Source organism: Balaenoptera acutorostrata, chromosome 2 (genome assembly GCF_949987535.1).
Source record: "Balaenoptera acutorostrata chromosome 2, mBalAcu1.1, whole genome shotgun sequence".
In the NCBI taxonomy this organism is placed as follows: Eukaryota; Metazoa; Chordata; class Mammalia; order Artiodactyla; family Balaenopteridae; genus Balaenoptera; species Balaenoptera acutorostrata.
Window position 1 is genome coordinate 181979558 of NC_080065.1, and position 24538 is coordinate 182004095.

At 47.1% G+C, this 24538-nt stretch overlaps 2 protein-coding genes across 3 annotated transcripts in view; one reads left to right on the forward strand and one right to left on the reverse strand.

The window, feature by feature from the left end:
• The window catches only part of SAFB (scaffold attachment factor B), a 35181-nt gene extending 33150 nt beyond the window's left edge, over positions 1 to 2031 (reverse strand). For both annotated transcript variants that reach the window (XM_057540829.1, XM_057540828.1), the window contains exon 1: positions 1711 to 2031. In XM_057540829.1, coding sequence (XP_057396812.1) covers positions 1711 to 1899 — 189 coding nt within the window. In that variant the 5' untranslated portion in view covers positions 1900 to 2031. The remainder of the gene's footprint in view (positions 1 to 1710) is intronic.
• A 279-nt stretch (positions 2032 to 2310) lies between these two features.
• The window catches only part of SAFB2 (scaffold attachment factor B2), a 34472-nt gene continuing 12244 nt past the window's right edge, over positions 2311 to 24538 (forward strand). Inside the window, exons 1-12 of the mRNA XM_057540827.1 lie at positions 2311 to 2601; positions 3754 to 3841; positions 8360 to 8424; positions 8510 to 8713; positions 10648 to 10710; positions 11579 to 11606; positions 12515 to 13025; positions 13449 to 13498; positions 14025 to 14125; positions 19275 to 19424; positions 19513 to 19625; positions 24137 to 24267. Coding sequence (XP_057396810.1) covers positions 2416 to 2601; positions 3754 to 3841; positions 8360 to 8424; positions 8510 to 8713; positions 10648 to 10710; positions 11579 to 11606; positions 12515 to 13025; positions 13449 to 13498; positions 14025 to 14125; positions 19275 to 19424; positions 19513 to 19625; positions 24137 to 24267 — 1690 coding nt within the window. The 5' untranslated portion in view covers positions 2311 to 2415. The remainder of the gene's footprint in view (positions 2602 to 3753; positions 3842 to 8359; positions 8425 to 8509; positions 8714 to 10647; positions 10711 to 11578; positions 11607 to 12514; positions 13026 to 13448; positions 13499 to 14024; positions 14126 to 19274; positions 19425 to 19512; positions 19626 to 24136; positions 24268 to 24538) is intronic.

A 24538-nucleotide genomic window follows, 5' to 3' on the forward strand; every position in this document is an offset into this window, starting at 1 on the left:
GGCAGGGTAGCAGATGGGTATATATGCTAATGGTATTTATGTATTTCGAGCACATCGCTAAGAAACTGAAAAGAAGGAAAAAGGGATGGGTTTGTCCCCTCAGAGACGTTAGTGATGGAAGATCACACCAGCCTCAACCTCCGCCTGACAGGAATGTTCAATGCCATCCTATCAGCACTGCAGGCTTGTGGACCACCCGGGGGAATAAAGGCTAAAGCCCCCCAATTTGATTTTGTTGATAGGAGGCCTTGTGGCTACTAACAACATAGATCACATGTCCCCGGGTGCCAACCCTCACCCTCCTTGCATCTTCTCCAGGTAAACATCTCGGTGGATGAACCGCCTGCCCCGTCTGGGTAAAGGAAGTTAGTAACCATAGTGAAAGAAAACAGACTCAAATTAGAAAGGCCCAACTAACTCAGAGCAAATAACTCACTACTCTCAAGCCTGAGCTTCCTCATCCAGACAATAGGAAATAATCCTTACTTCCTGTAAACAGCAATTAATAAATAAAACTCTGATCCTCTGTTGTTTGGGAGGCCGGAGGGTGGAGTGAGTGACAAACCGCACTGTCTTGGGGGGTGGGGGATAGGTAACAAGGCTTAGCGATTACACAGGAGAAGTCCCCAGGCAAGAGTCGCTAAGTGGCAAAAAGAAAGAAGCCACCGGAACAAGGCAAGCACAGGGGAAGCAGAAGGGCACAAACACTTACTTAACTCCCTGCTTTTCGCACGCATCCCTCAGAACCCTCGAGGCAGGGGGTTAAAACCCCCTGTTTGCAAATACCAAACAGTGGCACAGAGAAAAAAGAGAAACGTGACAGCGGTCGCACCTCGAGTGTTTACATGCGCTGGGCAACACGCCAAGCCCGTTTCATGCCATTTTTCTTAATCTTAACGCGAAAACACTATTTTTTTCTTCTACTGGACACAAGAAGAAACAGGCCCAGAAAAGATTAAATGTCTTCCACGCTCAAGATCACGCAGATCTGACAGAGCCTTTAGATCCTCCCCAAGTCTGTTTGTTTCATCTCTGGTGGTTATTACAAATAGCACTTTTCCCTCCAGGCTAAATCCCCAAGCCCGTACTGGCAAATCCCTAAGCCGTTTCCCCATCCCCCCCCCCTTTGAGTATTCCCTCGATATGGTTACTTTAAAAATTAACCCCCTATTCAAGGCTTCTGGGCCCTAACGGATCAAGAAGCATCTCTCTTCCCAGAGGACGCCCCCGTGGCCGACACGGGCTCAGAAAATCGGCCGGCCTCGGTTCAAATCCCGACCTCCTCACCCCGGCCGAGTGACCTTGGCTGAGTCCCCTAACGCCGCGGAGGAAGCGAGGATTTCAGGGTTCCGTGTCCCCTTTCAGAGGCCGGGATGCAACCAGCCGAAAAAAGCCCTTGAAAAGCAGGAGCTGATGCGAATAACACAAACGCTCGGCCGATGTCACCCGTCACCCCCAGCCTCCCCCGTTTGCGTCGAGATTTTCTTTTTCTTGTTCCCGCCCCGATGCGGCGCTGGGCTTTGAACCTGGGCCCGGCGGGGCTCGAAGCTCCCGCCGGGGCCTGGGAGGAGCCGGAAGAAGCCCGAAGCGCCAGGCCCGGCGCAGGCCGCAAACGGGGCCGGGGGCGGACCCCGAGGCCAGAAGGCCCCCGTCGCGGCCGCGAGGGCTCCCCGACCCACCTCCTGCCCACCCCCAGAGCCCCGGCTCTACCTTTTTAAGCCGCTCCATCAAAACGCTCTTGTTGCCGCTCGAGTCCAGGTTCCGTTTCCTCAGCTCCGCCCGCAGATCGATCACCCGCAAGTCGCTGAGGCGCCGCGTCCCGGTCTCCGACGAGGCGGAGCTCAGAGCCGCTGCGCCCGCCGCACCCGAATCGCCTAGGCCTGACAGAGTCTCCGCCATTCCAGGGACCCTGGCTCCGCCGCCCACTTCACAGAAAACCGGGCCGGATTTATCTCGGCTCCCAGCACAAAATGGCGCCGCTTGCGAAGAAACCGCTCCAGCCGCCCCGGCGCGCCTCGCTTCTGCGCAGGCGTACCCGGCGTGGGTTCGACGCTCCCGGTCGCGTCTGCCCATGCGTGGTGAGAGCCTTGGGCGGGAGGTGGGGGGGCGGCGTGTGTGGGGAGAGGGCGATACGCGCAGGCGCGTGTCGTCTCGCCGGCCTCCCGCCGCGAACTGCCGGGACACATGCGTACTGCGGTTACGGCGCCTGCGCGTTGTGGCCAGACACATGCGGTTGGTTGGCGCGCGAGCTCGCTTGCTGCTAAGAGCCCTGATCCGGGAGGCGCGCATGCGCGGCCGGAAAACGGGGCGGGAGGAAGGGAGTGCGTTTTCCTCTCAGGCGGCGCCATTTTGTGCTCAGAGCAGCTACAGCCGCCGGCGGTGTGTGGAATAAGTGGCGGAGACGGGAAACCCGGGATGGCGGAGACTCTGGCAGGGTCCGGCGACTCGGGTTCTGGCACAGCCGCTGTCGTCTCGGGCGCCTCAGAGATCGGGACGCGGCGGCTCAGCGACTTGCGGGTAATCGATTTGCGGGCGGAGCTGAAGAAGCGGAACCTGGACACGGGCGGCAACAAGAGCGTCCTGATGGAGCGGCTCAAGAAGGTGAGGCGGCCCGGGGCCCCGGGGTGGCGCCTGAGGCCGAGGCATGCCCCCGCGCGGGCCTGTCACCGCGACTCCCCGGGACGGGGCGCCCCCGGCCCGCTTGTCTCGTGGCCGACCCCGGCCCGAGCTGTCAGGCCCCGGGGGCCCCGGCTGTGTGACCTTGGCCCGTCACCGCCCCGAGCTGTGCTTTGCCTTCTCCTTTTCCTCCCGTCGGTCGCCTCCGGTGCGCTGAAAGCCCGTTTTAGACTCAGGGTGGCCCCTGGACTCTTCCCGGGGCTGTGTGACCTTGGACAAGTGCCGTCCCCTCCCCGCGTCTCAGTTTCGTCCCCTGCGGAGCGGATGATTGAAGAGCCTTTGAGGTTTTCCAGGAAGGGGATGGCTGTGCTTGTTCTTGCCCCAGGACCTTTGCGCTCACCGTGCCTTTCACCTGGCTGCTCGTCTCCCAGGTCTCCATCTGGCTGGCGCTTTGTTGTCATTTTGGGTCTGTCTGAGATGTCGCCTCCCTGCCCACCCTTCCTAAGTGTTGTTCCACCTCCCTGACTCCCTGTGTCGCACCATCCCCTGTTTCTTGCCCCACCTCGCAGCACTTAACACAGAGTTGGGTACCGGGAGTAGGGGGGAGGTGTCACCTCCCTGATGGGAACAGGCTCTTGAGGGTTGGGCCCTTGTGAGTTGAGCGCGGAGTCCCCAAGCACGCGAAAGGCACTGTCGCCTGGAACCAGCAACCTGCCCTCTACCCAGGATGTTCAGTGTTCTTCCTCCCCCGAGGTCAAAGGTGGCCTGTCGAACAGCACGCAGCCGTCTCTGCCCATGCCAGACCAAGCGCAGCCTCTCTTGTTTGTTACCTCGTTGACATAAAGTAGAGGTAGTTTGGAGGTTAGGGACCATTTCGGGACTCGTCACAGACTCTGTGGAGACCCAGCTCACACATCTCTTTGTCTTTTGGGGTGGGGTGGGGGGGCCTCTGCAGAGAGAACCAAGTGACGCTGGGTTCTTCCTGTGTCTTTGGGGCTGGCAGCCCAGATACCAGAACCAGAGTCGCTCTTTGCAAGGAAGGGTTTGCGCTTGTTCGCTGGGAAGTTGTTACCTGGGAAGAACAGTGTCTATCCTGCAGCTCTTAGCCACGTTGTAAAACTTGTCTCTTCCTAATAGGCGGTTAAGGAAGAAGGGCAAGATCCTGATGAAATTGGCATCGCGTTGGAAGCCACAAGCAAGAGGGCGACAAAGAAATGCGTTAAAGGTATCCACTTGAACTTGTTGCTGCTTGAGGCCTCTCTGCCTTGAGAGGGCTTCCGTAGAGAACTGGTTGTTTGGCATTCTTCCTGCCCTCCAGGTCGGGAGAGCGGCCCTCATTGTCCTCCATCTAACATTTAGGCTTGCTTTTCCACCACCTAACGTGTAACGATGTCAGGGTGCTGGGGAGGAGTAAAGAGATTTGTAGGTGCCAGGTAAAATTAAAGTACGTACTGAAAACCTCGCAGCTCTTGTCTTTGGGATTAAAAAAGAACTAGAGTAAGGCACTCTCTGGAAGCTGCCCCAACTGGTCTGAGCAACCAAATGCACCTGCTTGGCTTCCTTCCTAGTTCAAAAAACTACGCCTTAAACCAAGGAAAATGACACCAACTAGAGATCCAACGGAACCCAACTTCTCTGGGGTCCATAGTAGATTGTCAGAGTATTTGCACCCAGCCCATTTTAACACTGATTTTTTTTTAATTAAGATATAATTTATATATTGTAAAATTCACATATTATTTAAAGTGTATAATGCTGTGCTTTTTAGTATATTTGCAAGGCTTTGCAACCATCACCACTCTCTAATTCTAGAATATTTTCATCACCCCAAGAGGAATCCCCCATGCCCATTAGCAGTCAGTGCCCATGTCCCCCTCCCCGCTCCCCCCTGGCAATATCTAATTGAGGTTCTGTCTCTAAGGATTTGCCTATTCTGGACATTTCACATAAATAGAATCATATAACATGTGGCTTTTTGTGTCTGGCATCTTTCACTGAGCATAATGTTTTTAAGGTTTATCCATGGTGTAACATACATCAGTGCTCCATTTTTTATGGCTGATAGCACTTATTTTGGGGAGGATTTACTTCCATAAAACTTCGGAACCTCATTAGCTGTCGCTCTCATTATCAGATTTTACTGTGATAAGGACAGTATAATTTGAAACTCCCACATGACAGGCTTATTTTCTTGAAGGGTGCTGCACAAAAATTCTCACAGCTGTATGTGTCCCATTCATCTAAAGAAGTGCTCAATTCAGGCAATGGGAGACAACTGCTTAGAAAGTAAAAAGAAATGACTTTGTAATATTTTCAACAACTTCAGTTTGTGTTTTTAAGAGCTTTTTCTAGCAGAACAACTTTTCCAGAACTCATCTAACTGTTTAAATCTTGTGCACGTGTTTTGAAAGGTTAAATTTTTGAGTTAGGTTACATAAGGAATTGAAGTCTAAAACATTGGTGTGTGTTTACTCCTTGTGAAACTGTCCATATTTCAGCTATAAACACTGACCGCCCAAACAAATACAGATCGTGAGGGATGGGTCTGTAGCAGGGAACATACAAATACCTCTTTGTACTTTGCTGTCAAGTTACCAGTGGTCTGAAAGTTTGGTTTTGAATAGTTGACACAAATTAATTATCGTTTAGAACTTTTTTTGTGTAGATGCTCATTTAAAACCGTGAGGTTCAAGCCCTACTAATCAAAATGTTCTTGGCTTCTAACAGGGATCTTTGAATCATTAGAAAAACTAAACCTTAGTTGAGTGCTTCAAATATACGTCTGAATGTCTGGGTTAAAGCATAAGTCAAATCAAAGCTACTTGAAGTCAGCATTTTGTCAGAAAAACCTGGATAATAGTTACTTCCATTGGTGTAAAGAGAGTGTTTGTACTAGTACAGGTAGCTGTTGCTGGGATTTGGGATTTAAAAGGCACTGGTCCCTTCCCCTTAAAGGAAGAAACAGGTGGGTGAGGTCCTGGGGCAGAGGATAGCTCCTGCAAATTGTAGAGCTGGTGTGTCCTTTGGAGGCGTGTGGGCACATGGTTAGTTATATGAAGTGCTAGGTGCTCATGGTGGCCCGGTTGAAATTAGGTCCTCGAGATTAATAGGAATCAACCAGTTGGTTTCCAGAGTCTGCCACAAAGTTGGACTAAATCTGGGAATTCATGAGTAACCACTACCTTTCAAAAGTGAAAAGTAGCTGAACTTTGTAAGTTTCATTGTAAGTACGAACAAGGGTCCTTTCCCCAGCTCATCTAAATGCGCAAAATTGCTGAAAACTGGGGGTGCGTTTTGAAAGATTAAAATTTTGAATTAGGTTACGTTTGGGGTTAAAATTTGATTTTCTGATGTCTGTGCCTGTCTCCTGTCCCGTTCCCCTCCACCCTTCAGGTTTTAGTCAGCCAAGACCAGGCCCTTGGGATTTGGGTGTAGCCTGTCTGCCCAGCATTTGTCTCATTGTCACTCCCACTTAGGGTGCTTTTTGGTGAGGCTTTTTGGGCTGCCTCTCTCCTATTTACATTTTTTGTGGGTACTGCAGGCTACTATTTGAGGCCTAGAAATTGGGTGCAATTATCAAACATTTTTAAACAGCGTATTTTAAAAGGATATTCAGGGTTTAGATATAATGGGAGGTGGTACAGCTGAGTTTTTGTGTCGCAGCTTTGGAGCAGAACGAAATTCTTGCATCAAATGCAGATAATAAACCTGCTAGCATTGTGGGGAGTATTAAATAATGTGAAGAGCACAGTGCCCAACTTGTAATAAAACTACATTTTTTGAGTAATCATTGATAATAATGGCAAACGAGATACTTAAGTGTAGACATTGCAGTTGGCATCTTTAATCAAAGATTGAGGTTTCTTCAGACTCACAGACAGAGAGAACAGACTTGTGGTTGTAGAGGTGGGGGGAGGTTAGGGGAGGGATGGAATGGGAGTTTGGGGTTAACAGATGCAGTGTATTATATACAGGATGGATCAACAACAGGTCCTACCGTATAGCACAGGGAACTGTATGCAGTGTCCTGTGATAAACCATAACAGAAAAGAATACGAAAAAGAAGGTATATGTGTAACTGAATCACTTTGCTGTACAGCAGAAATTAACACATAAATCAACTAAACTTCAATAAAGTAAAGATTGAGGTTTTTTTTTTTAATTTAAAAATTTTTTATTTATTATTATTTATTTATTACTTATTTTTGGCTGTGTTGGGTCTGTTTCTGTGCGAGGGCTTTCTCTAGTTGTGGCAAGCGGGGTCCACTCTTCATCGCGGTGCGCGGGCCTCTCACTGTCGCGGCCTCTCTTGTTGCGGAGCACAAGCTCCAGACGCGCAGGCTCAGTAGTTGTGGCTCACGGGCCTAGTTGCTCCGCAGCATGTGGGATCTTCCCAGACCAGGGCTTGAACCCGTATCCCCTGCATTGGCAGGCAGACTCTCAACCACTGCGCCACCAGGGAAGCCCCAAGATTGAGGTTTCTTGCGTTTAATTTTCTCTTTTTAAAAAATTATAAAAGTGAAACTGAAAACTCATCGCTCAGTGTTTTAACCATGGTTGATGGATTGCCTTAGCCATATCCATCTGTATGTTCTACCACCGCATCTTTACACTTGCGTGTATAAAACATCGACGTGTGTTTTAATAAGAGTATGTGGTAACTTTGTGGATGTTTTTCCATTTCATTAAATAGGCTTTAAAGGCATAATTTTTTCTTTTTTAGGTTGCAAAGTGTGTGGTATGCCACAGGGCTTTGCAGACTTGGCACTGTTGGCAATGTGAACTGAGTGCTTTGTGGTAGGGTGCTGTCCTGTGTGTTAACCGTGTGCTGCACAGCACCCCTGGCCACTGTCCACTACCTGCCAGCAGCACTGCCAGTCGTAACACCAGAATGTCTCCAAACATCACCGCATTGCAGCCCACGCCCGCCCTGACTCCCCATACTGGCATCCCATGTTTGAGCATAACGTGCCGTAATTTGCTTCCCTTTGGGATATTTAGCCTGTATGCGCTCCATAGAATAAGTAACCTTTGTTTTGAATTCCTTGTCAGACATTTTAGTGCACATCCTAAGGGAAATCCCAGGATAAAGGTATGTACATTTTTAAGGCTGTTGTTACGTAGGGAGCCCAAAGATTTTACTTCCTTTCTGAGTCTAGAAGTTTCCACTCTCCTTCCCTTCCAGCCCCATTGAGAATACCTAACATAACTCTCAATAGTCCCTTTGCGTTCACAGAACCCAGGGTGAAAATCGACTTTATGGTAGCCTTTGCTCTTTTGCCTTGAGCAAAAAAAAGTTCCTGGGCTGAAGAAAGACAGAAGGCAGGGGGCCTGCTGACAGTGGGTGGAGTGAAGGGGAGCCAGCAGGTCCGTCATTGGGCTCGCTCTCTTAGGTTGCAGTTCTTTGGGTGCCATGTGGACGTTACATTTTGTAATTTACTCATTGGGAAATACCTATGTTTATCCTTTGCTCATTTTTCTTTAGGGATGTTAGTTTGGAGTGGTTTTGAAATCTTTTGAAGCTTTTGGATATTTTGTGCAAAGTCAAAATACTTTGATAATATTACAGAAATCCTAGATTTTTATGTTGCAGTTGAGACAGAACTATACATGATAGAAGAACAGGCACATTTAGCTTCCCTGTAACATGTTCTCACCAAGATTGAGCTGTGTCATCCTGCATAAACTAATTATGAGGCCAGAACCTGAATGTTGTCTGATTGAACAATTATTCTGTAATTAGGACAAAAAACGGAGGAGGAAGGCACAGAAGACAATGGCCTGGAAGAAGATTCCAGAGACGGGCAGGTATGTGGCATCACAGCCGAGATGGCGGCAGGAGCTCCGCATTCTGGTCCACCTGGTCGCTGACACCTTTCGTTCCTCATTACAGGAGGACATGGAAGCAAGTTTGGAGAGTTTGCAGAATATTGACATGATGGACGTTAATGTGTTAGAAGAAACCGAAGTCGAGAATAGCGGTGCTCCAGACTTCGGGGAGGATGGCGCTGACAGCATTCTCGAGTCCCTATGCGAGAGCAAAGACTACGTGGCCGTGCAGCTGAGGGAGCTCCCAGCTCAGTTCACAGGACACTCTGTAGGTAACGCAGATGCAGTACAGCGCGCTGCAGCCCTGGGGCTCCTCGCTGCTTTTGTGCTCTTTGTCAGAGCCAGAACACGCAGCTAAATCACCAGTCACCATAAACAAACACTTAATTCAGTGTCTAAACCTTGGGGTAAATTATATCCGTTTAAACTCCACATAGGTCAGATGTTAATTAACAGATAACTTTTCTGTATTGTTGGAGGATATTTTTATAATTGGGTAGGAGACACTTTTCTTAGCATAAGTTATAAAATGAAAGGTTGACACTGTTGATAAAAAGTATTTTCCTTAAAAAGAAAAAAGGTTTAAAAAAACTATAGAAGGGTAAGAAAAAAACAGTTCATAATCCCACCATCCAGATAATCCTGTTGATATTTTAAAGATATATTCCATGTATAAATTTAGACAGTTATATTAAAAGATGTGAAATACAGTGAAGAAAAGTATTTGTCCCCCCAGAAGAACCCCTCCAATTAAAGGAATCCACTATTAACTTCTTGTGTATAAGGGAGGGCTTTAATTCTGTTGCCGGTGTCACTTTCCCAGCTTCTCACTTGTCGTCTGTTGGCATAGAGCTCTCTGGTAGCCCTCCTAGAACTGATTGCCAGTTTAATCTCACCACCTTGGCGTGCCCAGCCATCTTAGTTTGGTTTTATTTAAGGCATTCTAGCTTTAAATTGGAAGAAAATGTGCCCTTGTAGGACTGAACTTTAAACCTTAAAGGTCAGAAGTCACAAATTTCACGTTACCACCACAGCTCGGCCTAGGCTAGCAGTGAGCTTTGATTTGTCCTCTCAGTGAGATCCTGTTGTGTGTGAATTATTTCCATAGCATGGACTTGGCTTCTAACTTCTTGGTTAATGGAAACATCCAAACCTAGAAAAAGAAAAAAGTATGTGGGGAGGAGTATTTTTATATTTCACTTAAAAAGTTAAAAGGTTTTCTAACTTAATAACCTTTAAGATACCAGTTTTTTTTTTTTGTATAGTAGATAATAAAAAGAGAGAACAGTCAAGTTAAATGTTTGTTTTATACAAAGTACTCTAGAAGAAAGTGCCCAGTTATTGTTAATCTTTTTTTTTTTTTTTTTTGGCCAAGCTGCGTGGTTTGTGGGATCTTAGTTCCCTGACCAGGGATCAAACCCGTGCCCTTGGCACTGAAAGTGTGGAGTCCTAACCACTGGACTGCCAGGGAATTCCCTATTGTTATTTGAAACGCATTGCTACCAAGTGAAATCAGAGGAGTGCAAAGTTCATTTTCCTTTTGAGTTCAGCTTTGGAAATTCTGCAGCTGGGTGGTGTATGCTGACCACCAGTGTGTGGAAACTGCCTGGGAAATGAATTTGCTCGTTCATTCATTTGGCCAGTGTGGACAGAGCGCCAGCCCTCTGTGAGCCTCTGTCAGAGATGCTGGTGCCACCTAGTCCCGGAGTGGGCATGGGGGCTGGGAGGCAGGTGATAAACTGAATACTGTAGGTCCCCCCCTTTACCCATGGATTTGCTTTCTGAGGTTTCAGTTACCCACAGTCAACCGGGTCTAAAAATATTAAATGAAGTAAACAGTTCCTAAGTTTTCAATCACATACCGTTCTGAGTAGCGTGATGAAACCTTGCGCCATCCTGCCGGGGCGGGAATCATCCCTTTGTCCAGTTATCCACGCTATATACGTTACCTGCCTGCCAGTATAGGAAAAAACACAGTGTATATGGGGTCTGGCGCTGGCTGAAGTTTTAGACATCCATTGGGGCTTTGGGAGCATATCCCCTGTGGGTAAGGGGGGCCGCTGTGATCCAGCAGTGGGCTTGCAGATGGCGGTAGGCATTGTGCAGGAAATAGACGTGTAGGGGGCCTGGAAACTGGTGAGGTGTAGGCCTGGGCATTCATAATTCTGTCTCCACAAAGTAGTCTTGCATTTTGTCTTTCAGGTAGATGGGGAGGGCTTCGAGAACACTTTGGATGCTTCATCGTTGGACTTCAAAGTGCCTCCGGTAGGTTACTACCTGGTTCTGTGGCTGGAAAGCTGACGTGAGTGGTTAATTTTCCATAGTGGAAAAGAGTGTGGGTGTGGGTGTGTGAAAAATTCATTGAGCATCGGTCCTGAGCTGGGTGCTGGGGATAAGAGGTTGAGCCAAATTGTCAGTGTCAGGGTTTGCAACCTAGTGGGCGTGGTGTTTATGACCAGTGAGTGTAACTAGAAGGTAGACATTTGGGTGATTGAGTTACAGAACCATGAGAGGGCTTCCCAGAGGAAGTCCTTTGTGTTCAAATTGAGGTCTGACAGGCCAGTCGAGGTAGCCAGGTGAAGGGGAAGAAGACTCTGGGGCAGGAGGGGGTGGTGCGTTGTAGGGATGGAGAACGCAGGGCGGAGGTGGGGCTGCAGAGACAGGTGGGCCTGACTGCCAGAGTCCAGGAGCCTTTGTCTTCCGTCCAGGGGGAGTTAGGGAGAGGTGTTCAGGAGGGTGGAGAAAGGCTTTCGTTGACACATTTCAGTTATAAAGACAGTTCTGTGTTGGGAGAAATATATTTTTCTAAAATCCCGTGTGATGTGTAAAGCAGCGGCCATCTGTGTGAACTCTGCCTGGACCATGGGAGTCATTGCCAGCTGCAGAGCCCAACTCCAAGGGGGGAATGGGACGGGCTAATATTACTGTTACCTGTCTGCTTTTGCTGGGGAGAAACCAACACAGTGAGCTTGTCATTGAATTATTGTAGAACGGAATACTTTGTTTTGAGTGGAGAAACTTGTTTGGAACCAGCATTTATTCATACTTGATTGAAAGTTGTATCTGCTAGGGGAATCTGTCCAATTTTTAAAGTGCTTTGTGGATTTTCTTTGTCTTTCCTTCTTTTCAATAGGATATTGAAGAACCTCTATTGGAGCCAGGTACTGATAAGAGAGACACAACAGTTATGGTTTGAAAGTTTTCCCACTGTTATTTTTTAAGCTGTTTGTATACTTTAAGTTGTTTATGGTGTTGTAAATTATTTTAATGGTGGACAATCCAGATCGTACAAGGATCAGAGATTGGAAACCCATTCATATCACCAGATCTGTGGAAGTACCGTTCTGGTTTGTGGAGGTCAAATACATTTGGTGAGATGCAGTGATTACTTTCATCTCTCTAACCACGTACAGTGGCATTTAAGTAATTCCCCCCAACCCCATGATTCTTCCATGTGTTTCTACACATGAAACAGATCTTGTGATATTTGCTGCAGTCATTTTGATTAATGCAGTTAAGGCAGGATAAAGCGGTGGTCAGGGCACTTATAGCCTGAGAAGTGACTGGATTCCAGAAGAGGAAACAGTTTCTTCATGAAAATTTCCAACGTGTTGTTCCCCTTCTGGACTGCGTTTATCTCCTGCTGGCGGAAGTTTCTGGTTTTCCTGTTGGACTGTTCTGTTCAAAGAATTACAAAGAAATTTGGAAATTGAGCTGTTCAGTGAATGGTGATTGCGTTCGATTGAGCACCTTGGACATTGGAAAAATAAGTCGAAGACCCAGACTTGAACAGAAGCATGAAGACTGTCGAGAAGCAGCCACACGGTTGTAGGTGTTTAAACCTGTGGGGCCTTTTCTCTTCCATGTAGCTAGAGGCTTGCTCTCGCAGGCGGTTGGAGCGCAGGTAGTGTAACCAGTGTAACTTTGTGTACCCGCGGGTTTTCCAATCTCTGTGTAGCTAGCAGTTCTCTTCGTGTTAGTGTGGCAGCCGTGCCAGTTCCACATTTGTGATTGCTTTATTTCCCTGGTAATTAAACCTTGTGCCATTCTATTCCTGTTAAATCCGTAGAAAATGAGAAAATACTCGACATTTTGGGGGAAACTTGTAAATCTGAGCCAGTAAAAGAAGAAGGTTCCGAGCTGGAGCAGCCATTTGCACAGGAAACAAGTAGCGTGGGGCCAGACAGAAAGCTTGCGGAGGAAGAGGACCTTTTTGACAGCGCCCATCCGGAGGAGGGTGATTTAGATTTGGCCAGCGAGTCAACAGCACAAGCTCAGTCGAGCAAGGCAGACACCCTGTTAGCGGTAGTGAAAAGGGAGCCCGTGGAGCAGACAGGCGATGGCGAGAGGACGGACTGTGAGCCTGTAGGGCTAGAGAAGCCAGTTGAGCAGAGTAGTAAAGCCTCAGAGCACACGGAAGCCTGTAGCGAGGAGGCCTCGGAAGCGCCCCCGGAAGCCTCAAGCCCAGACCCCAGGGATAGCAAAGAAGACGTGAAGAAGTTTGCTTTTGAAGCTTGTAATGAAGTCCCTCCGGCTCCTAAAGAGTCCTCAGCCAGTGAGGGCGCTGATCAGAAAATGAGGTTTGTTTTTTCTCAGTTTTAGACCAGACGCTATCTCCTTTTCATTGGTCGTTTAATGACACACATAAGCTGTTGTTTCTGCAATTGGCCAGCCAGACTGATGCAATTGTAGTTTACTTCTAAAGTTTTATTTCTCTTTGTGTATTTTTAATGGGTGATTTCAATTCCTTTTGTTTTTCTCAACCTACTCTGGTTGTGCTCTTAAATTGTTAAGTGTTATCTTCAGCTAAATCGAATTGACTTTTAAGAATCTGCCATTGTATTTGGGGGGTCAGATTTCCAATATAAGCTTGTAAAGGTGCTGTTAAAATTTTATTTCAGACTAATTTTCTGGTAGGTATTCAGTTTTAGCACATTATCATACTTTGATTTAGTTGTCTTCCATTTTATTCCTGTACGAGTAACAGTAACTTTTGTCTCTAGCTCTTTTAAGGAAGAAAAAGATATAAAGCCAATCATTAAAGATGAAAAAGGTATGATTTAATTTACACGGCAGGGAGCCATCTACGGATCCCTTATTTTGGGAGGGAGGGGCCTGCAAGTATCCACAATTTGGATACAGTAGTTGGTTTTATTATGGATTACTGGAATTAATCATCTAATGGTATCTTGAGAGACTAGTTTTAAATGTTGATGAGCTTCTGTATTTTATGCCTTTGTTGTGATTATTGCTTATGGACTAGTGAAAGTCCTATTACAGGACAGGTCTACCTATGGAATAATAGAATTTTAGAAAGTGCTGTCTTGGTTGAGAGCTGATCATTGAAGCCATTTCAGTTTGTAACTGACATGACGTGATTATTCCTCGAGTAAGAAAACTCAGTTTCTGTGACCCAGATTTTTCGTCTTCTGTCCAGTTTGTTGGCGGTAATTAAATTCTTGACTCAGAGGAGTCGAGACTGGATTTAGTTAGGGTTTAAGAGAGGGCTACATGTTAGGAGTGGTCGAGCTTACTGTTATGCCTTGAGGTAAAGCATAATCATCTCCCTCCTGCTTCAGGTCGAATCAGCAGTAGTTCTGGAAGGAATCTGTGGGTCAGTGGACTGTCTTCCACAACTCGAGCGACAGATCTGAAGAACCTTTTCAGCAAATATGGAAAGGTACGCTCCCCTTGACCTCCTGTCACCGTGCCTTGATTTGGCATTAAAATACAATAAACCTACGAGTTTAGAAACGTCATACTCGCTGTTAATTTTATTGGTTCTTGTTTCTGGCTGGGGGAAAACAAACAAGAACAAAAACTCCAAGGTGGGGGACCCAATCAGTGGTGGCTAGTAAGCCTTGTTTCCTGGTTGAGAGTGGGTGACAGGCAGAGTAGACAGCTTATAGAACGCTGCTCAGAGAAGGTATGTAAAAGCTACAGTCGGGCTTCCCTGGTGGCGCAGTGGTTAAGAATCTGCCTGCCAATGCAGGGGACACGGGTTCGAGCCCTGGTCTGGGAAGATCCCACATGCCGCGGAGCAACTAAGCCCGTGAGCCACAACTACTGAGCCTGCGCGTCTGGAGCCTGTGCTCCGCAACAAGAGAGGCCGCGATAGTGAGAGGCCCGCGCACCGCGATGAAGAGTGGCCCCCGCTTGCCGCCAACTAGAGAAAGCCCTCGCACAGAAACGAAGACCCAACAAAGCCAAGAATAAGTAAATAAATAAATAAATATTTGAAATAAATAAATACAGTCAAGCTATCTCTTTAAAAAAAAAAAAAAAAAAAAAAGCTACAGTCTACATGTCCCTGCTGTGCTTCCACCTTCTCTTGAACAAACTATCTTTTAGCCAATACAAAACTTGAAGCTGGCATGGAGGTTTTTTCCCTTAACGGTGAGTGAAGAGTTGGTCTCCATGTATCTTCTACCATCTAAAGTATATAGTTTGAGAATTGGAACAGGACAGTGGCTTAAAAATAAATCAACTGGGGACTTCCCTGACGGTCCAGTGGTTAGGACTCCACGGCTTTCACTGCCGGGGGCGTGGGTTTGATCCCTGGTTGGGGAACTAAGATCCCACAAGCCGCGTGGCCAAAAATAAAAAAAAAATAAAGTTAATTAAAAAAAAATTTTTTTTTTTAATATATTAACTGATATATTGGTCACAGGAGCAGGAGGAAAGTAATACAGTTCAGAAGCCTTCCGAGGAACATTTAAGAATGATTTTGTTGTCTTGGAATTAGGTAGTGAAATTGTCTTATCAGAAGCCTTAGCGACTGCCCTGGTCTGCTGGGGACCTGTGGGGAGTGACCCTGGGGAGAGAAGTAGGCGAGGTACTGCTCAGCGGCAGGAAGTTGCAGGGATTTCAGGCAGAGGTTTGGCATCTGTATCATCCTGGCTGCCCAGGTCATTCCTTTGCTCAGGTCCTTTTCCCCCAAATAGGTGTTAGTGAAGGGGTTAGGGAATGAAGCAGACAGGACCCAGAAGAAGCATTCCAAAGGGTGTAGAACACTATTAAGCCCAAACCTATTCACTCACTTATTTAGAATCAGGCACTGATTATAAAGCCAAAGCAAACAGATACAAAGGGCATTGTCATCATAGATCTTACGTTGGTGGAAGATCGCTTAAGAAATAAATGCATAATGTGTTACGATAAGTATATTGAAGATTTCAGTATGCCATCAGTGTGTGGTAGGAAGGCCTAATTTAGATTTGGGAAGTAGGTTCAGCAGTCGTCGCTGAGGAAGTGACATTTAGGCCAAGGGCTGCGTGATTAGTTTGCCTGGCCCTTGGAGCTCAGCTCTGGACCAGAGCAACAGGACCTAGGAAGGCCCCGCAGCGGGACAAGGCTTTGGAAGTGGATGAGTAGACAAAGGCTTCTGTGAGGAGCTTGATAGCAGAGGACGGGAAGCGGGGAAAGGGCACAGACAGGAACATGGGAGCTTTTTGTGGTATCTGCTCTCACTTAAGTTTATCTGTCATCGGAAGTGATGCCGTTATAAGGATAATGTTTGATGGAAAGGTCAAATGACCCCATGATTAGCTCAGCCCTCTCGTTGAGGAGAGGGAAGAAGGCAAAGCTTCATCTCTGATATGAGAACTGACATCTGTATCCATCTCAGCAGAGGCTCTAGCCGTGTATGGGGTGCTTTGGACAGATTGGGGCTTTCTTCAGGCAGAAGTGCAAATGTCAGGGTCTGCAGGGATCCTAGGGAGCATGTATCCCCCTCACCATCTCACAGTCTGGTACACTGAGGTCCAGAGAGAGGAGAGCACTTGTTCACGTTGACCCACTGAGTTCAGAGGAGGTCACAGCCAGAAGCCATGGCTCCTGTGTCTCAGGCTTTTTGTATATCCCAACCCTCACGTCTTTGAATGTCCTCTGGGAACGTTTACACTTAACGGAAGCATTGGTATGGTAGGGTTTAAATCTGTGCTCTTGCTCTGTGTTTTGTATCTGTCCTGTTTCTTCTTGGAATCCTTGTACCTGTTTGCTTTTTTTTTTTTTTTTTTTGATATGGACCATTTTTAAAGTCTTTATTGAATTTGTTACTGTATTGTTTCTGTTTTAAGTTTTGGTTTTTTGGCTGTGAGGCATGTGGGATCTTAGCTCCATGACCAGGGATCAAACCCACACCCCCTGAATTGGAAGGTGAAGTCTTTTTTTAAGACATTTAAAAATTTTTAAATGTTTTTAAATTTATTTTTGGCTGTGTTGGGTCTTCGTTGCTGCGCGTGGGCTTTTCTCTAGTTGTGGCGAGTGGGGGCTACTCTTCATTGTGGTGTGTGGGCTTATTGTGGTGGCTTCTCTTGTTGCAGAGCACAGGCTCTAGGTGCGCAGGCTTCAGTAGTTGCGGCACACGGGCTTCAGTAGTTGCGGCACGCGGGCTTAGTTGCTCCGCGGCTTGTGGGATCTTCTCGGACCAGCAGTCGAATCTGTGTCCCCGGCATTGGCAGGTGGATTCTTAACCAGTGAGCCACCAGGGGAGTTCCTGGAAGGTGAAGTCTTAACCACTGGACTGCCAGGGAAGTCCCTGTTTATCTGCTTGATTTTGCATTGCATATGATTTGTGCCTTATTAGCTATATCTAGTCTATGTAACTAGTTTCTATTTTAGTTTCTTGAGGTGTAAAGTTGAGTTTATTGGAGATTTTTCTTGTTTCTTGATGTAGGCATTTATTTCTATGAACTTTCCCCTTAGATTGCTTTTGCTGCATCTCATAAATTTTGGTGTGTTGTGTTTCCAGGTTCATTTGTCTCGAGGTGTTATTTGATTCATCACAGTCTATCTCCCAGTGACTTTATACCAGTTCCCAAGTAGTATGAGAGCCCTACAGCAGTGCACTGCCATTTTCCCCTCCAGCCTTTGTGACGTTATCTTACGTTTTACTTCTATTTAATAAAGCACACAGTGTGTTATTGGCTTTTTATTGGTGAGTTGTTTTGTTTTTAAAGAAAAGTGGGTTTTTAGTTACTCATGTGTATTTACCATTTTGGGGTGCTCTTTTTTTCCTTTTTGTTTGTCCATGTTCCCCCTGGGTATCGTTTTCCTTCCTCCTTAAATATGTCTTGTAGTGCAGCATTGTGGGTGGTGAATTCTCACGGCATGTGCATGCCTGAGAAAGCTCTTGCTTTGCCTTTGTCTTGCTGGGTATAGAATTCAAGGTTGGCTGCTTTCCTCCAGGCGGCATAGCCACTCTGCTCCTTGGTTGCGTCCTCTCCAACCAGCTGGCTGTCATTCTCACCTTTGCTCCTTAGTGTTCGTGCCTCTTGTCTTCCTCTGGCTGCCTTCACGATTTCTCTTTACCACCGGTTAAGTTTGCTGCTGCTGTGCTTTGGTTTCATTGGCGAAGTTTTTTTCCTGTGCTCCGCGCCTATGAGGACATATTGCTGTTGCTCTGGTTCATTTTGTTTTTTCTGTCTTTTTTCTTGGTTTAATTTCACATGGTTTTTCTTACTACGTCTTCAAGTTCCTTACTTTTTTCTTTTGTCATGTCTGTCCTCAGGCCCATCTGGTGTAGTCTTTTCCAGAAATCCGGTTTGGGTATTTTTAAACATCTTCCATGTGCTTACCTGATGTGCTCAGTTGTTGCTCTGCCTTCTGGAACGTACAGGATACGGCCCTCCTTGCTCCCTAGTTCTGTCATTGTGTCATTTCTATTGACTGTTTCTCCTTTTCTGTGCTAGAGCCCTGTTTTCCTGCTCCTTGGCTGGCTAGCCTCGTTGTCTTTGATGCCACGTGATGACTTTCACCTTGTTGGGTGCTGGTCCTTCCTGTGTCCCCATAAATGTCTTTGCGCATTTGCTGGGTCACAGTTCAGTCACTTGCTCCTTCTGAGGCTTGTTGTTAGGCTTTACCAGTCAGGTCAGGGCAGCCTTTAGCTGTGGCTAGCTTTGTCCACTCCTGAGGCTGGACCCTTCTGAGTACTGTACTCAGCCTCACGTGCCCGGGAATTACAAGCTTTTCCACTCTGGCTGGTGGGGTCACTCCAGTAACAGTGAACCGTTTATGGTCCTGAGTGAGCCCGGGGGATTGTTCCCTCTGTCCGTTACTGGTGGGTGTCTCTTCTAGCCTGGTTGGTCACCTCACACAGGTGCACGGTTGTGGGCAGCCCTCTCCTCTGTGGTATTGTGATTGCTTGCTGCCTTCATCTCCTCTGACTCTGAGCTCTGTCTGTTCAGGGATGCTGCCCCTCACTCCCTCCTCCCTGTTGCTGGCTGGAACTCCTAGGCGGTGTGCCAGGGCAGTCATAGGAGACACCCCTCGGTGTTCCCCCCTTGCAGGGCTCACCGTCCTATGCAGGCTGCTGTCCAGCGTCTGAAAACCCTTGTTGCCCACATTTCCTCCGGGTTTTTAGTTTCAGGTGGCAGGAGGGTAGCTGCTTGGTGCTCTGTCCTGGCTGGAAGCGGAAGCCCTCTCTCTGCCTCATGTCAGAGCTGTTCTCAGCCCGGGCCTGCACGAATTGGGGTGCATTTCTGAGTCAGCATCCCCGTAGCTTTCCATGGGAACAGTGGAATTGGAGAAAAAGGTCTGAGTGGGAAGGACTTTAGATTAATTAACAGGTTGTGGTTGATGAAGTCTAACTGTCTTTAGCTTTTCTTGTTTGTATTTTGTCACTGTGAGGGCTAATCTTAGAAGCAATTGTATTTTGATAGGTCAGGATTTATTAGAACCACTTTAATAATTTGTTATGAAGAACAATAATTTCTAGAGCAGTAAAAACAAGTGGAAATAATTCTGATGATCAGTTAACTGCTAGCAGTTCTTGATAACGTAGTGTGGTTATTTGCATGAGAAAATAAGAGTACCCTTTTCTCACAAAGGTTGTTGGAGCCAAAGTGGTGACCAATGCCCGCAGTCCCGGGGCCCGGTGCTACGGGTTTGTCACCATGTCAACGTCTGATGAGGCCACAAAGTGTATCAGCCATCTCCACAGAACTGAGCTTCATGGAAGAATGATCTCTGTTGAGAAGGTGAGGCTGTTCTTGCTGCCGTAACTCACAGAGGTCACAGGCCAGAAGACCTGGTCCCTAACCTGTTTCTGTCTGTGTTGTATTTTAGGCCAAAAACGAACCTGCTGGGAAAAAGCTGTCTGACAGAAAAGAGTGTGAAGTGAAGAAGGAAAAATTGTCTAATGTTGACAGACATCATTCTGTGGAGATCAAAGTTGAAAAGTAAAGTGCTTTTTTAAAACCTTTCACTTCAGAGGAGGGCAGGTGGCAGCCACAGGGTCACCAGCTCCTTATTTAAATCTTGAGTGGTGTTTGGCATCTTGCTGCCACTTAGTATTTATGTCCAAGCAAGTTAGTAATCTGTTGAAAAAATAACACAGACTGAAAGATGTTTGAACAACATGGTCAGGTTGAGCTCAGGTCCGCTCACACGGGCAGTTTTTTCAGGAGTAAATACTACAGTACTACAGGTGCAGAGTTGGTTGAACCTGCAGGTGTGGAACCGCAGATAGGGAGAGCCGATTATGAAGTTACATGTGGATTTTCGACTGTGGAGGGTCCGTACCCCAATCCCCATGCTTTTCAAGGGTCAGCTGTGTTTTTACTTCATTCTTGGCATTCTGAGCCCTTGCATGGCCTCTCAAACCTTGGAATCATTTCCTGGTCCACATTGATCTTTGTGCAGTTCTTGTATTTTATCACAGTAACTGCAGAAGCCCAGTTTTGCAAAGACAGTTTCATCCAAAGGAATGTAGCCTGATCTAATATTGAAACGAGTGACCACAAGCTAGTAGTTCACATGTTGTCTGGCAGATAGCGAGTATTTCTTTGTTTCCCTCAGAAATTTAAGATATCCCAGGGCAGTTGTGAGTTCACCCATCCTGGTGTACCTTGGCACCATAGTTTGGGAACCACAGGTCTGAGAGACTACCTTTATAAAGGAGGTGATTTGCACCTTTAATCAAGATGAAAACAGGGACAGATCTTTCAAAGCAAGCATTCCCTATTGATACTTTTACCAAAATTGTAGGTTTATCTTTTTTGAGAAGGTAGACTTTGTTGACGGGCTTGACAGGGTGCTATTCTCAGAATGCACAGTTTATGTTGAGTTTGTATTGTCAGCACAGGTTATTTTCATTTCTAGGTCCACTCACACCCTAAAAATTGAATCTTTTGCTGAGAATGTCAGTCTCACAGTAATTCTGTTTTTCTGGGGTTTTGTTTTTTTTTTTAATTTTTTTTAAAGTACATATTTTTTTAAAATTTATTTATTTATTTATTTATTTTTGGCTGTGTTGGGTCTTTGCTTCTGTGCGAGGGCTTTCTCTAGTTGTGGCAAGCGGGGGCCACTCTTAGTCGCGGTGCACGGGCCTCTCACTGTCGCGGCCTCTCTTGTCGCGGAGCACAGGCTCCAGACGCGCAGGCTCAGTAGTTGTGGCTCACGGGCCCAGTCGCTCCGCGGCATGTGGGATCTTCCCAGACCAGGGCTCGAACCCGTGTCCCCTGCATTGGCAGGCGGATTCTCAACCACTGCGTCACCAGGGAAGCCCCTTTTTTTTTTAATGTAAGAAAATTTATAGTTAAATAAACATGACTATGGGCATTACGTTCATAAGTTAAACTTGGTTTTTAAAGATGTACTTGTCCATCTTCGTTGTAGCCAAATTGGAATTTGTAAACCCAGGAGAAATGCATGTCAGATTAGCTTTTTTGTATTTAGGGGTGAGAACGTAATTTTATTGGCAGCTTCTCCAAAGAGACACATCCTGTTGGTAGTGCTAAAAACCTGTACTGGGGGAACATGGGGAGCTGTTGGGAGTTCCTGGTATTCTTAGCACCTCGAGATGCATTTCATATGTTGATTTTCTGATCGCAAAAGTGATACATGTTTATGGGGAAAGGAAGGGGACGTAATCACTAGTTAGCGTCTGCGGTTTCCGCAGCATAGGTGGTTTCCGCAGCCCCTGGAACGATGCTGTGAGGTCTGTGCTGTGTGGAAGGAGAGACAGCTCAGAAAGGAGCAGCGCCGGGCCTGAGGCGAGCAGGGGGTGGCTACCCCCAGCGCAGGGCTGCTTAACTGGGTGATGAGCTTAAAATGAAACCACAGTGCTTTCAAGTGGTTTGTGTAGGAGGCTGAGCATTTTAAAGGATTTTCTTATTTATTTATTTATTTATTTATTTTTGGCTGTGTTGGGTCTTCGGTTCGTGCGAGGGCTTTCTCCAGTTGCGGCAAGCGGGGGCCACTCTTCATCGCGGTGCGGGGACCGCTCTTCATCGCGGTGCGCGGGCCTTTCTCTATCGCGGCCCCTCCCGTCGCGGGGCACAGGCTCCAGACGCGCAGGCTCAGCAATTGTGGCTCACGGGCCCAGCCGCTCCGCGGCATGTGGGATCTTCCCAGACCAGGGCTCGAACCCGTGTCCCCTGCATTAGCAGGCAGACTCCCAACCACTGCGCCACCAGGGAAGCCCCAGGCTGAGCATTTTAAAGTTCGTTTTTAATCTTATTCTCTTCTTCAGTGAACACCCTCATTTGACCTTTTGTGGGGTTTTTTTTTGGCTGCATTGGGTCTTCATTGCTGTGTGGGCTTTCTCCAGTTGTGGCGAGCGTGGGCTACCCTTCGTTGTGGTGCGTGGGCTTCTCATTGTGGTGGCTTCTCTTATTGCGGAGCACAGGCTCTAGGCGCGTGAGCTTCAGTAGATGTAGCACACAGGCTCAGTAGTTATGGCTCACAGGCTCTAGAGCTCAAGGCTCAGTAGTTGTGGCACATGGGCTTACTTGCTCCGCAGCATGTGGGATCTTCCTGGACCAGGGCTCGAACCTGTGTCCCCTGCATTGGCAGGGGGATTCTTAACCACTGCGCCACTGGGAATATCCCTGACTTTTCGTTTTTAAGAATTTCTAGGTTTGGTAGTCAGCCTAAGTGACATAGAGAAGCTTTTCCTAAAGAGGTTGCTTGTCTTGGATGAGTTTTTATTTAATTGCCATTTGGAAAGCATACACAGATGTCAAGCATAATCCCACTACCCAGGGCTGACACTTTTGGTATCTATTCCTCTGGTCTTTTTTTCCTACATATATATTTTTTAGACATTGCTTTTTAGGGAATTCCCTGGCAGTCTAGTGGTTAGGACTCTGTGCTTTCACTGCCGCGGGCCCAGGTTCAATCCCTGGTTGGGGAATTAAGATCCCCTAAGCTGCGTGGTGCAGCAAAAAAAAAAGAAAGAAATTGGTTTTTAACTTAATTAGTGTTATCAAGAAGTCCATTTGTGTCTAGGAGGTGCCGTGTGAGTCCGGAACAAGTAGGAAGGGTCTCCTTTCAAGACATTTTGTAAGGCTACTGGGAGGGAGAAGGTGCCGCCCCGGAACAGTGGAAAAGTCACGTCAGAGGTGGTGTCCGGGGCTTTATTTGCAGTCAGGTAGTGAGCGGAAGCAGACTCTACTCCGTCAGAAGAGAACCGGGTAAATAACAGTGGGCTGTGGTGCCAGCAGTCGAAAGGACCCGGGTCTGTGCGTGTGTCCACACAGCCCAGCCTGCAGGGCATGCGGTGAAAGGCATTGTAGAGCAGCACCCGAGGACCATCCCGCTTTGTCAGCCTTAAGAAATCTGGAGCATCACTGTAGGGCGTCGTGGTTACGGGAATAGGCGAGTGAAGCCAGGAGAGGCGGAGCCTCACGATTGACAGTAAAGGCACTGGTAGTGGCTGTCACAGGGATGGAGACTGTCACAGGGACGGCTGTATCTAGAGTGTTTTGTGTTGTAAAGGGAAAGCAGTATGTTACAAACATTTACAGTTTTCAGTTCTGATAGACACCATCAATTATTATTTTGTTTCATTTTGAAATTGAATATTTCTCAAAATAAGTAGTTTTAAAGCTTCATGCTATGGAAGTTTAGGAGGGAGGCAGTGTGAGCTGAGGGGCATCTGGGAGAGGTTTCCTCGGGCAGCCTGAGCTCTGCCTGGGTAGTGGGAAGAGAGGGCAGGAGGTGCTTGTTAGCGGACCCCATAGGACCTGGCTTTCCCATCCGGGACCCTGGCACGCAATGGGCATTTTGTCAGTGTGGAGTTTAACTGCCGGGGACAAACAGCAGTAGGGAATGTGGGAGACACGTTTGAATGGCAGCGACGATTTGTTTGACTGCTTAGCATGAAACTGCCTTCAGCTGAAATGGCACTAACAGTTTCTATGTTTGCTGGCACCTCACGTGCCATTTTGCCTCCCCCAAAGCGTGCAGAAATTATTACCAGCTGCGGTGGGGGGGGTCTGGGTGAGCGGCCCAGGGCTTCCTGCAGCAGGCACCGCCCCTCCTTGTACTGTACCTCCAATCTGTTTTATACTCTGCTTTTTGGAAAAAGTGTTTTTCCCTATAAAACTTAAAAGTAATATTCCACACATAAAAGAAGAAACATTTGAAGTTAGTTTTTAACAAGCTTTCCTATGTAATTGGAGTGTTTCTCATGTCTGCTTCTGGGCCTGTTTACGCACTGGTACATCTGGCATTTTGGGAAGACACCCCACGAGCCTGTAGTTTCATCCAGCATGTTTCTACATGTGGCATGTAACTTAAGTGGGAAGGGGTGTATCTAAAGAGGGTATTATCATTACCACAGTTTTCAAATAATCTTTTCCCTCCAACTGGCAGCGGGTGGGTTTGCTTTGTGTGGAAGTCTGAGTGTGAGCTACTCTTGTGAGAATCTCAGGGCCTCAAGTGTGATCACCATGTTTCTAAACAGAACTGTAATTAAGAAGGAAGAGAAGATGGAGAAGAAGGAGGAAAGAAAACCTGAAAACATTAAAAAGGAAGAAAAAGATGAAGATGAGCTGAAACCAGGAGCAGCCAATCGGTCCCGAGTCACCAGATCAGGTGATGAGAGTCTGTGGAGTGTTCACGAGAAGGGAAGAGGCGGCGAGGGCAGCAGGCGGGTTGCATGGAGTGAGGGCCCAGCAGGCTCGGTGCCTTTGCTGAGCTGTGCTGCGTGCAGGAAGCTCTTAGAGGACAGAGCTTCCGGTGATGAAATGGCCAAAAGGGGTTTCTCCGCAACATCAGAAATCTGTAGTTTTTCTGGTCGGGATCTGTGTTTATTGGTGGCTCAGTGACCTGGGTGTTGGCTTCTCCTGAGTCTCCAGTAGAATAG